Source organism: Phocoena sinus, chromosome 1, assembly GCF_008692025.1.
Source record: "Phocoena sinus isolate mPhoSin1 chromosome 1, mPhoSin1.pri, whole genome shotgun sequence".
NCBI lineage: Eukaryota > Metazoa > Chordata > Mammalia > Artiodactyla > Phocoenidae > Phocoena > Phocoena sinus.
In genome coordinates this window covers 83142600-83156703 of record NC_045763.1, presented here as the reverse complement: position 1 = coordinate 83156703, position 14104 = coordinate 83142600, and the positions used below count along the sequence as shown (strand labels likewise).

At 36.1% G+C, this 14104-nt stretch overlaps 1 protein-coding gene across 8 annotated transcripts in view; it reads right to left on the bottom strand.

Annotated features, from left to right (window-relative positions):
• CCDC18 (coiled-coil domain containing 18) overlaps positions 1-14104 on the bottom strand; it is a 127519-nt gene that overhangs the window by 52372 nt on the left and 61043 nt on the right. For all 8 annotated transcript variants that reach the window (XM_032602757.1, XM_032602733.1, XM_032602709.1 and 5 more), the window contains 4 exons: positions 8939-9106; positions 5883-6025; positions 2789-2952; positions 2358-2571 (listed from right to left, as the gene is read on the bottom strand). In XM_032602757.1, the coding sequence (XP_032458648.1) occupies positions 2358-2571; positions 2789-2952; positions 5883-6025; positions 8939-9106 (689 nt within the window). The remainder of the gene's footprint in view (positions 1-2357; positions 2572-2788; positions 2953-5882; positions 6026-8938; positions 9107-14104) is intronic.

Here is a 14104-nt window from a genome sequence, read left to right as displayed (position 1 = left end):
AAAAAGCCAGGAGCAAGCAGAACAATATGAAATGAGGCCAGAGAAGTAGGCAGGAACCTTGGGCTTTGTATTACAGGAAAAGGAGCTTGTATTTTTTTTTTTTCGATTGTGGTAAAATACATATAACATAAGATTTACCCTTTTAACCACTTTAAAGTGTACAATGCAGTTACACTAAGTACATTCACAATGTTGTGTAACCATTACCACTATTTCCAGTACTTTTTCATCATTCTGAATGGAAACCCCATATCCATTAGCAGTTTTTTCCATTCTCCCTTCCCCCAGTCCCTGGCAACAATTAATCTGCTTTCTATCTCTATGGATTTGCTAATTCTGAATATTTCATATAAATGGAATTATGCAACATATATGTGGTTTCTTTCATTTAGCATAATATTTTCAAGGTTCATCCATGTTGTAGCATGTTTCAGTACTCTATTCCTTTTCATGGCTGATTAATATTCCTTGTAATGGATACACCACACTGTGTTTATCCATTTACAACTACCAGTGTACAGCTGGGTCGTTTCCACTTATTGGGAATAGCCATACTATGAACATTTGTGCAAAATTTTTGTTTGAACACCTGTTTTCAATTCTTTTGGGTACTTACCTAGGAGTGGAGTTACTGAGTTATATGGTTAATGTATGTTTAAATTATTGAGGAACTGCCACACTGTTTTCCACAGAGGCTGTAACCATTTTAGTTTACCATTTGTTATTTTCTGCTTGGATTTTTGTGTGTGTGTGTGGTATGCGGGCCTCTCACTGCTGTGGCCTCTCCCGTTGCGGAGCACAGGCTCCGGACGCGCAGGCTCAGCGGCCATGGCTCATGGGCCCAGCCGCTCCGCGGCATGTGGGATCTTCCTGGACCAGGGCATGGACAGGCGGACTCTCAACCACTGCGCCACCAGGGAAGCCCTTCTGCTTGGATTTTTTTTGTTTGTTTTTATTATGGCCATCTTAGTCGGATTGAAGTGGTATCTCATTGTGGTTTTGATTTACATTTCCCAAGGAGCTTGGTTATTATTCTGAATCTTTTGGGAAGCCATTAGAAGATTAAGTAGGGAAGCAATATGATCTGATTTATGTTTTGAATCATAAACTTAAATCAATTCTGTGGAGAATGAATTGTGGGGAAGGTCAAGAATTTAAGCTGGTAGACCAGGTGGGAAGCCACAGCAACAGACCAGGTGAGAGATGATGATGGCTTGTGCTAAGGTGGTAGTAGAAAAAATAAGAAATCAATAGATTTCAGAATATGTTTTAGAAATAAAGTTGACATGACTTGCTAATAGACTGGATGAAAAAAGGGAGGGAAAGAGATAAAAATAATCTTATAGATTTCTGGTTTAAGCAACTGCATAATAATGAGATGGAGGAAGGGCAGGGTTATGAGTAAAAAAAATGAATTGTTTTAGCCACGTTTAAGATGCCTCTTTAAAATATGTCAGTGGAGATAACAAGTAGGTCATTAGATATGAGTCTGGAGTTTGGAGAAGAGGTCTTTCTAGAGATATGGGTTTGGAAGTCTCTGACACATAGTATTTAAAGCTATGTGAAATTTACCAAGAATGAATTTGTGGGTAGAAAAGAGAAGGGGTCCTGCTCTGAACCAAAGGTTACAATATCTAAGATTCTGGGTCACCTTGCTTCTCTCTATCCTGTTCTTTCATTACACATTTCACATCCTGGTCTGTTTTCCTATTCAGAATCCATTTCCTACACTTTGGCTCCAGTCTGGCTCTCCACCCCTACTCACCACAGATGTGTACTGGAACAGCATTTTATGCTATTGCTGCTAATCTAAGAACCCAGATTTTAGAGTTGGACAGACTGTGTTTCACTCCCCTCTCTGGACCCTACTATCTGACTTTGGGCATTTTACTTAATTTTCTCAAGCCTCAGTTTTCTCAAGCATAAAAAGGTGATAATAAGCAACTCATAGGTTTGTTGTAAAGAAATGATTGAGATCATATATGAAGTCCCTGCCATAGTGCTGGCACAAAATTAGGGCTTAACACAAAGAACAACATTGTTATTGTTAATATTATTTTTCTATTAATCAGTGCTGTATGCTGGTCCAATCATTTTTTACCACTACGGGATACAGGAGAGGGCCAATGTAAAATGGTCCAAAGAACAAGGATGGAAGTATTAGCCAACAGCAACAGCTATATTAGTGAGATGGAGCATGGGATGAACTGCCTAGGATGAGAGACAGTGAGCTAAAGGCAGTTGAGAAGTTTGGACATCTAGAATTCAACAACAAACTCTATAGTATGACCCAAGGACTAAGGGTAATAAAGTGAAGTACCTGTAACTGTGATATCATTTTTTAGTATTTAACTCACCTAAGTTCAGCTGTGAGATCCGTTATAGTAGTGTATTTTTCCTCTAATGATAACTGAGCCTTCTGTAGAACATCTCTCAATTCCTGGAGTTGTCTTAAAGTATTCTTTAATTCTCCATGAGCATTTTGTAGTTCAGTCTCTAGTACTTCCCGTTTCTGCAAGGCTTCTGTTAGTTCAGTTTCAGTGTGGTGCTGTAACTTTTCTAACTCCTTCACTGTTAAAAGCAGAGAATAATTTTAGAATTATATATATAAACTACTTGTTATTCAGAAATTTGTAAGCAATTATAATTAAGAATATCCAATTTTATTCATCTATAAGAGGCAAAATACCACTGATTGTCCCTTCCCCGTCATCTCAAATTCTCACTTTATTCCATTTCTTTAAATATACAAATGCAGGCAGCTAAGCTGAGCTAACCTGTTGCTTACCAGCGTTTGTTTTCTTATCTAGTTCTGTCTTTGTCTGTTCTAATATCATGTCTAACTGAGAGAGATGCATTGCTTTATTTTCTCCATCTCGTTTTAGGTGCTTTATTTCTTTTTCCATTTTATACAGTTCTTCTTTGTAGTGATCCATCTCAAGTTTTACTTGCCTAATTAAAAACAAAAAATAAAATAAATAATAATTTGGAAACTTAAAAATCAACTAACTTATCTCTGACTTAACAAAGTCTGCAAGTTATATAAAGACAAATATCAGCAAAATGTCTAGTCATCGTGGGATGAATTGGGAGATTGGGATTGGGATTGACATATATATACTATATATGACATATATATACTAATATGTATAAAATGGATAATAAAAACCTGCTGTATAAAAAAAATGTCTAGTCAGAATCTTAAATCACCTATTATATTGTTAAAAATGCTCCAACTAATAGATTGTAATTCTGCACCAATTACATGCCACTAAACACAACTATATGATGTATTTACCTAGTACACTACCTGGCACACAAAAGGTGCTCAATGAATTTGTTTTCTTTCTATTTGGAGATATTTTAATATTTTTTTAAGACTTTTTTTTTTGATGTGGACCACTTTTAAAGTCTTTATTGAATTTGTTACAGTATTGCTTCTGTTTTATGTTTTGGCTTTTTGGCCGCGAGGCATGTGGGATCTTAGCTCCGTGACAAGGGATGAACCTGCACTCCCTGCACTGGAAGGCGAGGTCTTAACCACTGGACCACCAGGAAAATCCCTGAGATATTTTAATTTTAAAACAGATCCACGGAGATATATAACAGATATATTTTAACTCTAAACCCTTTTGGGAGAGAAAAACAGTTTTATAAATTATAGTTTCAGAAGTGAAAGAAGCAATAGTTGGAACAGAGAAAAACCCTGCTTCATGAAGAGAAGATCTTGGAACTAGATATATCTTTCTTATGAAGTTTATTCATCTAGTTCATAAGCTTCCTACTAGTAATTAGAACTTATTTTACCCACTGAATGTGCCTATTAGCTATAATTAAGAAGAGTTTTTGTCTAGAAGTCAAAGGGTGGGAGTAAGAAAAGAAAGAAGCAGTTATTTCAATTTTCTTAGTGAAACAAAAGCAAGATCATCAGTGAGAGCAAGGATTGGGGAGGGGTTGTTAGAGTTTTGAAAGAAAAGGCAAAGGTGTAAAAGAGTCCTCTACAAGAGTAAGTAACATTGTGATTGCCAGACAGACAGCATTAAGAAAATGCCTAAGGTTTTGAAGTTATGGGTATAAAGTAAGACTGGTCAGTGTCGTTGTATTTTTCTCCAGCCTCTGTAAAGATGCAAGCATGAATTAGTCTGAGTTGGATTTTTAGTTCTGTGTACACAAAGTAAGAGAGAGGTAAAGGAGTTGTGGGTTTATGTAAATCAGTGATTTTAATAATTAGAATTTAAGCTAGGTAAAGAGAGGAGAAAGGGCATTAGGGAATGAGACAGTGGTAGAACTGATAGATCAGAGGTCCTAGTTACATCAAAGAATTGTTGAATTGGGGATATTAAAGGGAATGAGGTAATAATATAGAGGTAGATGCATAGTATTCAGATTATGTTGAAATAATGGAGATATCAGAAACGATAAGATCTAGGATAAATCATGTGAGTGAGTGGCTGAGGATCAGCTAGATAGATGTATATTGAAATCCCCAAGAATAAAGACAGGAGTAGTGACGGAAAGAGCTATGTAAGTCAGGTGGCCTGTAGGTGTCAGCAACAACGAGGGATGATATGATCTGATGACATGAGGTTCATGGTGTATGTCATACTATTTCCCATCTCAACCCTGTGGTACAAGAACTATGGGGAAAAGTTTTTACTTTAGAGAGCTGCAGGGGAAGAAGCAATGTCCTCAGGGGACAGTCACATTTCTGTTACAGCAAGAGAAAAGAAGAGATAGAGAATATGGGGAATGTCTTTCAGGATGGACTGTAAATTCCAGAGGATAAAGTGGAAATCTTTCACAAGTTCAGATGCGGTGGGAAAAGGGAAGAAAATACATGAGGAGGTTTTTGGGACTTAGTAAGAGAGATGAGGGTAAATCTAACGCCTGGAAATCTGATGCTTCTGTGGAATCTGGCACAAGCAAAGATAAAGTTACAATGTTGATTAGTTTTTGTGGAATTAAGGTACACACTGGTGGTGAGGCTGTGTTAGTGGATAGACAAATATCAATGGCAGAAAGAAGGTCTGAAGAACTGTGGTCTTAGTCTTAAACATAGGATATCTTCTTGACCCCACTGAGAGAGTTGAGGATATCTGGGTAAGCAAGTTGCTACTCAAAGCACAAAGGCCCTACCTTTATTCCTGTCAGAGGGGGAGAGGGAGTCTGAGGATGTTGTGGTTTAAGTTCAAATGCATAAGTTAACTCTTATTCCTGTTGGTAGAATGGTGGGCTAATTAAGAGTTTATTATTAATTATGTCAACTCTTGTCGACAAAGTATAAGAGGTCTGGGGAAGCTAGGTATAACTTTCAGCTCATAATTCCCTTTCTTGACCAAATAACTATTGATTTCTTAGCACAGCCCAGCCACATTAAATCAGGATCTTTAGAGGTAGGGCCTAGGCATCAGTACTTTTTAAAGCTCCTTGGGTGATTTTAAAGTTCAGTCAATGTTGAGATCACTGTTTTCTTCTATTAATTTACTCCCTCCCATAAACAATTAGAATCCATGAAAAATTCCTCTATATGAGTACATCTTTGCCTGACACTTTCACAATTCAATTTAATAAAACAGCTGCTGAGTGCCTATGAGGTACAAGGAACTATGCTGATTGTTGTGGGAGGACCCTTAAATTAAACCATATATTATCTTGGCCTTAAGGAACTACAATATAGTAGGAGAGAAAAGGATATTAACTTATAATAAATACTAAAAGGCATGAGGGATATGAGGGAGGTGCAAACAATGCTATAGGAACACACACCGTAGAGAAATTAATTCCTCAAGCAAACACTTCACTGAACATTATCTGATAGTGAAACTCAAATATGACTGATGTTAAAGCAGGAAGACAAATATAAACTAACATATTCATTTTACCTGGCAGTACCAGTAAGTTCAATAACTTTTTGCTTTTTTAAATCTGCTTCATATGTGGCTGCTTCACATTCTTCCTCCATTTTTCTCAACTTTTCAGCTGAACTTTCCCTTTGTTTCTGAAGCTCTTGTTCAAGTTTTGATACCTTGTAAAGCAATTTTCAGTTAAGTATTTAAAATTCAAACACAGTTCAACATTTTTCAGAAGAAAAATATTTATATAAATTTGTAGCCTAGCCTATCAGTTTCAAGATGTTATTACAAAAATCAAAGTATAGACCGAGAAACAACGTTTTGAAAATATGAAAGCAAAACAATTTTTAATAAGAAAGATATTTCATTCACACACATATTTATAGAAGTGACCACATCATAACACTAAAATAGGACTTAAAAGAATTGTACAGAATAATGGTAAATGTTGCTCTTTTCATCATCCTCATCTGAAATGGTCTTTCTTCTCTTGTCAAACTATGTTTCTTTCCTTCTTCACAAATTGGCTCATACCAATTCCTAGAATTCCCATCTGCCCTCAAAACGTTACAACTTGCATTTGCTCCTATTCATTCCTCCTTCTGTTTTACTACATTGCAGGAGGTATTCTTCCTCCTATATAAGTCAAACTGCTTCATAGGCATTCTGGATTCAACTCCAATCCACTTTTTAAGGAACCTCACACTACTATCTCTACTCTCTGCTATATCTTCAATCTCTCTTTCTTCTGGCTTCTTTATATTAGCATTTAAACATGTTCAAGACCTTCCTATCATAAAAAACTTTCCTCCACACCTCTACCTCCTTCCGACTACCACCATTTCTTTCCTCCTCTTTATAGCCCAACTTCTCAGATTTTTTCTATGCTTGTTGTATCATTTTTCTCACTTTCTCATTCATTCCTCAACCCATAGCAATCTAGACACTGTACAGAAACTACACTGTGTCACCAATGGCTTCCATGCAGCTAATTCCAATGGATATTTCTCAACTCTCAATTTACTTGACACTGATTGTAGCAGCCCATGACACCAATTATCATCCCTTAAGTCATGAAATACTTACTTTGGCTTCCAGGTACTGTATCCTTCAGAGCTCTGTCAAAGTCAGGCATCTCACCCCTCATTCTATGTTCTCTCCCTAGTTAACCTCAGCCACTTCTTTTTTTTTTTTTTCAATTTTTTTTTTTGGCTGCATTGGGTCTTCGTTGCTGCACGCAGGCTTTCTCTAATGGCAGCGAGCGGGGGGCTACTCTTCGTTGTGGTGCACGGGCTTCTCATTGCAGTGGCTTCTCTTGTTGTGGAGCACGGGCTCTAGGCGTGCAGGCTTCAGTAGTTGCAGCATGTGGGCTCAGTAGTTGCAGCAGTGGGCCCTAGAGCACGCGAGCTTCAGTAGTTGCGGCACGTGGGCTCCTTGTTGCGGCGCGCAGGCTCTAGGGCACGTAGGCATCAGCAGTTGTGGCTTGTGGGCTCTAGAGCACAGGATTGGTAGTTGTGGCGCACGGACTTAGTTGCTCTGTGGAATGTGGGATCTTCTCATACCAGGGATCGAAGCCATGTCCCCTGCATTGGCAGGTGGATTCTTAACCACTGTACCACCAGGGAAGTCCCACTTCATATTTTCAATGAACATTTACATGACTGTGATCTCAAAGTTAATATCTGGCTAATGACTTTGATATCCTCCCTGCTCTTCTAAAACCTCTCATTGAAGAACTAAGTACAGATTATAAGTCATTAATATCCACACCCCCAACTTAAGTTCCAAATATAAAATTAAAATACTACCCAGGTAAAAAGGGAAGGGAACTATGGAAAATCTACCCATTCTGTGTTTGATTAAATGGCACACTCATAAGCAGAAAGAATCTAAAGATAACAATCTGAATAAATCCAACACGGAACCTGTGCATAGTGGAACACGAATAAAAAGTAGAAAAAATATATGCTGGAAAATTTATTCCAAATACTGAAGGAATTTTTAGATATAAACTTTTTAGACCCTCAAATAAATTAAACAAGACATAAAAATCTCTCAAAACAAAGATCATGAAGAAATAAAATAACCAAATGAAAAATACAAAGGAATTGATAGACTTAAGGAAAAAAAACTCAGAAGAAAACCGTAAGACCGTTATAGAAATGAAAACAATTTCAGAAAGAACAAGAATTATAATCAATCTTACAAAAACTGGAGTCAATGACAAGGGATTTAGAAAGTGGGAATCAAATAACAGATGAGATGAAGAAATGCCTCAGGATGAAGCTGTACAACAGGCATAGCAAACAGTAGGTCTAGACTTGAACAAAAGGGATAGAGAGCCACAGGACAGATGTCTCTAAAAAAGAAAATACAGAATACCTGCCTGATATATTTGAATGTGCAGAGAAGAGATTCTTTAGTTCCACTGGAGAGGCTGAGGATGAAGTTAGAATACACAGATTAAAAAGTCATACAAATGACAAAAAGGTGAGGTGTAGTGAGGTTACTGGGAACTATCATTTTCTAATTTATACTTTTCTGTAAAGTGTGATGAGAGGAAAACAAAACAAAAAATGTAAAATATCTGTCAGAATAATTCAGATGAATTTGGTAATGAATGAAAGAGAAAAGATTCGATTCTAGAATAAAATTTCCTAGGATTCTTTCTTTGGAGTAATAACTTATTTTTTAAAATGAGTAGTTTCCTTTGGGATTTTTCTTTTAGTGCATTGCTTGGCATTTCTTTAGGGATTATCACACATCTCCTGATCCAAAATGAAGAAATTGAAAGCTATAATGATTCAGATAGGTATTATATTCCGGTCCAAAAAGGAAAAACTGAATAAAGAAGACTAAATTATAACTAAGTTGGATGGAGTGGCAAAAATGTGCCCACGGTATTACACGATCACATTACATTGGAATAAAACTTTATACATTTTACAATGTTGATTTAGAATATTTCTTATAATATGGTATCTTTGAGGTTAAACAGCAATTTACATAACTAGCAAAAAAATCTATTATCAATTTTAAAAAATTTCTATTTCATAAAACCATTTTGACCAGTAATTAATATATACCTGTTTTTCAAGTTTAGTTTGAATGTCTTCTAGCTCTCCATTTCTAAATGTCTCTTGTTGTAACATTTGCTGCTGTTGTTGAAGAGTATGCTGCAGAATAACATTTTGCTCAGTAGTCTCTTGAAGACTGTGATTTTTAATCTTCAGCTCTTTCTGTAAACAATATACCTAACAAATATACACATTTCTCATTATAATGACATATTTCAAATAAAAAGCAATAAAATGTCAATGTTGTCTACCTTATTAATTACCCTCACTTGTCATATGGGACAATTGTATTCACAGCTATAATTTATTATGTGGAAGGGCAGGGCTCATTTTTCTGATGGGGAGGTATGTTAGAAGGGCCTGTTAATAGGGTTGGTTCTTGGCTGATGTCTGGGAATGTGGCTTTTGAAATATTCCTTAAGTGATGAGACTGTTTTCCCTGGCTAGGGCGCCAAATCATGCTTTCCTTCTAGGAGTTTGGAATTCTGATACTTATGGCTGTTCTTATGTGACCAGCCCCCAGTAAAAAACCTTGAACTTTGAGTCATAAGCAGGCTTCCCTGGGCAGAAGTACTGCATAAATGTTGCCGCATTTCACTGCTACAGAAAGGAGCTTATTCTGCGTGACTTCTCCCAGAACAAGGGAGAAAACATAGGAAGCCATGGATTTCTTCACACTCCATTTGATATATCTTTTTCTCTTATTGATAATAAACCTTAACCATGAAAACACTGTATAAATGTTAGGTGCTATTTAGTACATTACTGTTGCTATCATTGCCATTGTTTGTAAAATAATATCCCAGCAAGCACTCTTGAATATTCACGCTCCAAAAAACATACACGAAAACAATACCAACTAAGAAATTGCACTTATTCACTCCAAACATTTAGGACTTGAATATGCTGATCCCCCAAATTGATTTAAATGAAACCTTTAGAGTTATCTGGGAGAACCTATTAAGAAGGAAAAAAAATGCCCTTTGTCCAAGAAATCCAAATCCTAAAAAGTGCCAAAAGAAATCATTTTAAAATTCTATAAATAATACAGCATAATTTCATATATATTTCATAATATTTGTTACCTGTTCCTAAAGTAAGGGGAAGGTTTACTAAATGATGATATATAAATCTGATTTTAAAAGATGCAACCATTTAGGGCTTCCCTGGTGGCGCAGTGATTGAGGGTCCGCCTGCCAATGTGGGGGACGCGGGTTCGTGCCCCGGTCCGGGAGGATCCCACATGCTGTGGAGCAGCTTGGCCCGTGAGCCATGGCCCCTAAGCCTGCACGTCCGGAGCCTGTGCTCCGCAATGGGAGAGGCCACAACAGTCAGAGGCCCGCGTACCGCAAAAAAAAAAAAAAAAGATGCAACCATTTAAAATCACAGTTGAGGGAGTTCACTGGTGGCCTAGTGGCCCAGGTTCAATTCCTGGCTGGGGAACTGAGATCCTGCAAGCCACATGGCATGGCCAAAAAAAAAAAAAAAAAAAAAAATCATAATTTAAAGGACAGTGGCAAATAAATTTTACAAAATAAAGTGAAAAAAAAATCCCACATTTCATTAATATGAAAAACACTCAGGCAAATAGAAAAGTGAAAAGTATTAGAGAGTATTAGTATTAGAGAGTGGATTGTAAGTAAATCTTCTTCAAAAGATTTCTTATTGTTGCTTATGTAATAACTTTTTAAAATGAAGGAAAATAAACCCATCCCTTTAAAGCAAACAATCTTTCTAATAAATATCAATCCAGAAGAAAGTAATTTTAAACTCCTAAGACAGTGAAGAAGAATCCTGACTTGGTTTTTTCTAATTATACAGCAGTGGAATATTCAGCAGCATCATGAAAGGCTTAGGGGCCAAATAGCCTTTGCTTATGATAAGAAGCCCTTAAATTTCAAACTTCTTCATTATATGATGACACTGTAAACTTAGAGAACCTTACATATAACAGGCAACTATCCAATTTCTAATATTATTATAATTCTTTTTAATGCTAATCTATTTTACTTAATGTTGTCTGTATGAAAATAATTTATTTAGTGTAAATAGGTATCAGTGACACCTGTTTTGTTTTTCCTGCTAGCTCCTGAGAAAACTACAGATCACACCTCTGCTGTAGTTTATTTTATATAGAACGGACTTGCCTATAAGTTTATATACTATTCTTTGTTTACTGGAACATGCTGTCTTATACTTACTTTCCTAATCAAAAAAAAAAATGGACAAAGTATTAAAATAAGACAAACTATTAGAAAAAAGGTAAGGCCTAACCAAAACACTAAGAAAGTCATACCACATAAGAACAATTAAAAAATTTATTTTAGTAATCTAGCCACTAGCAAAATAATTTCCGTTAAAAATACTGAAGTATCTAACATATTAGTTGTATCACAAATATTAATTCACAAAAATTAACCTACATCTATCTAATTTATACTGGCATTTCACTCTACTACCCTTTAACTTCCACTTGAGTTTAAAAGTAAATATAAGACAAATAAAAAAAAAAAAAAAAAAAAAAAAAATATATAAGACAAATAGTTTTGACATTATATTCTCTACTAAGTTATTATCATATTCAGAGAATAAACTTTTCCTAAAGAATTCATTATTTTATAATTAAAGTCAAGAAGAAAGTAGAATTTACATTATAATATCTACTTTACAATTAGCTTTATCTAATATTAATGTATATCCAAAAACGCTCTCATGATTATTACTAAAAAATAAAATATAACCCAGAAAAGTTACTGACACAATGCCAACTTTGCAAAATTTAAGTCCATCAATTTGAATAAAGGCATTTATCAATAAAATGACTGATCGTGTTGAATAAATGCTTTACGCAGAAAATGTTTTGGCTTATTCACATCTATTTTGTGTTTATTTTCTTCTATCATGTTGACAATGTAATTCTGCATGAACACATACATTATCACTTTTTAAAGCATTTTAATACAAATTAAAATATTTTCAAAATAATTCAGGACCCCCAAGTCACTATTATTTTCATCATAAATTTATTTATTTCAACATATGGAAAAGAATATTTGCCTGAGGCAAAAACTCAGGGGCATATTTATTAGCTTTGTGTGGTGGATTATCAACATGTAGTTCTTTCAGCTGGCTTTCTATCTATATGCTCTGGGGCCATTTAATTATTCAGCTAGTATGTGATTCGGGACTGCCTGCTGATTTGGTAAAATATCTTTATAACATCATGTATTACTAACAGAATGGATGCACTATGAATTAAATCACATTTTCTAAAACCTAGCTACATATGATGAAAATCTCGTAACTCTGCTGTTATATTAATTCTATTAACCAGCGTTAGAAAGAGTTTTCTCTGTAAGATATTATAATTTGCTCTAAGACAAATAAGCCAAAACTAAATAAGTGTATGGATTGGTACCTAAAAAAAAAAAAGGTAAAGAGTAATTGGATTTTTCTCCATGTTTCTTATCAACACACACGAAGAAGTGAAAGATGATCTTTTAAGTAAGTAAGCCAATGCACATGCAGTTGAGCTAATAATTCATCAGCAATAAAAGGGCTGCAAATCTTTCTAATTCACTTACTTACTTTTTCTCTAGTATTGTTGTACAAACATGACTACCATTTCTGATTTCTAATTCAGTTCCAGCCTAGGTTTATACTTCCTGCTATTCTGAAAAAAGTTCTAAGTTCATTTTGGGTAAATGCCTCTTATCCACCCAAGTCTCTGATGCTATTTCTAAGAATACAAATTCTAAAACTCAACAAACTCTCTGATTACAAACACTGCCTGTCTCCAGATTCCATCTCTGCCAAGTCCATTTATGCTGGAGTGCAGTGAGGGCTATAGAATTTAAATGCCTAAATAGGGACTTTCCTGGCAGTCCAGTGGTTAAGACTCTGAGCTCCCACTGCAGGCAGCATCGGTTTGATCCCTGGTCAGGGAATTAAGATCCCGCATGCTGCAGGGTGCAGCCAAAAAATAAGTAAATAAAAATTTAAAAATGCCTAAATAATGGTTTAAAGAAGATCCCGCTGGAAAAAAAAATCACACTCCTATTCTAAAAAGTATAAGTATCTATAGTTTAGGTGGTTTAATTTCCATATATTGGAATACAGAAATAAATGCCCACCTGTGAAAGATGCTATAAAAACCTTCATGAGGGGAAGTAGAAGGAAGAAGACAGGTCCATATAAAATACAAAGTTTTTGTTTTAACCTCTGAAGTTATATAATTATGTGATGCTTTTTTTTTTTTTTTGCGGTACGCGGGCCTCTCACCGTTGTGGCCTCTCCCGTTGCGGAGCACAGGCTGCGGACGCGCAGGCTCAGCAGCCATGGCTCACGGGCCTGGCCGCTCCGCGGCATGTGGGATCGTCCCGGACCAGGGCATGAACCCATGTCCCCTGCATCGGCAGGCGGACTCTCAACCACTGCGCCACCAGGGAAGCCCTGTGGTGCATCTGTGATGAAGATTTGTTGACTATTTTTTTTTTTAAAGAAAGGTTTTTGTTTTTTTTTTTAATTTTATTTATTTTTTATCTTTGGCTGTGTTGGGTCTTTGTTGCTGTGCCCAGGCTTTCTCTAGTTCCAGTGAGCGAGGGCTACTCTTCGTTGCGGTGCACAAGCTTCTCATTGTGCTGGCTTCTCTTGTTGCGGAGCACAGGCTCTAGGTGTGTGGGCTTCAGTAGTTGTCAAACACAGGCTCAGTAGTTGTGGTTCGCAGGCTCTAGAGCGCAGGCTCAGTAGTTGTGGCGCACGGGCTTAGTTGCTCTGTGGCATGTGGGATCTTCCTGGACTAGGGCTCGAACCCGTGTCCCCTGCATTGGCAGGTGGATTCTTAACCACTGTGCCACCAGGGAAGTCCGATTTGTTGATTATTTCTAAACATGAAGGTTTAAATATATATATTATAAATTCTAACAAAGAAATAAAGGAATTCTTCATTAAGATTATTCCTTTCAGCAAATATTTAGTGACTACCTATTATGTTGAAAGCAAAGTGGTTGACAATGAGTATACAGAGATGAATAAGATAATTCAAGAAAAGTCTTCTATCTAGTATCTGAGAAACTCTTCTCAATAAAGAAAGTTGAATTTATAAACCTAATTCTCAATCCTTCAAATAGAGGAAGAAAAAACAAAATGGAAAAATTTTGAAGAATTTTATACCTC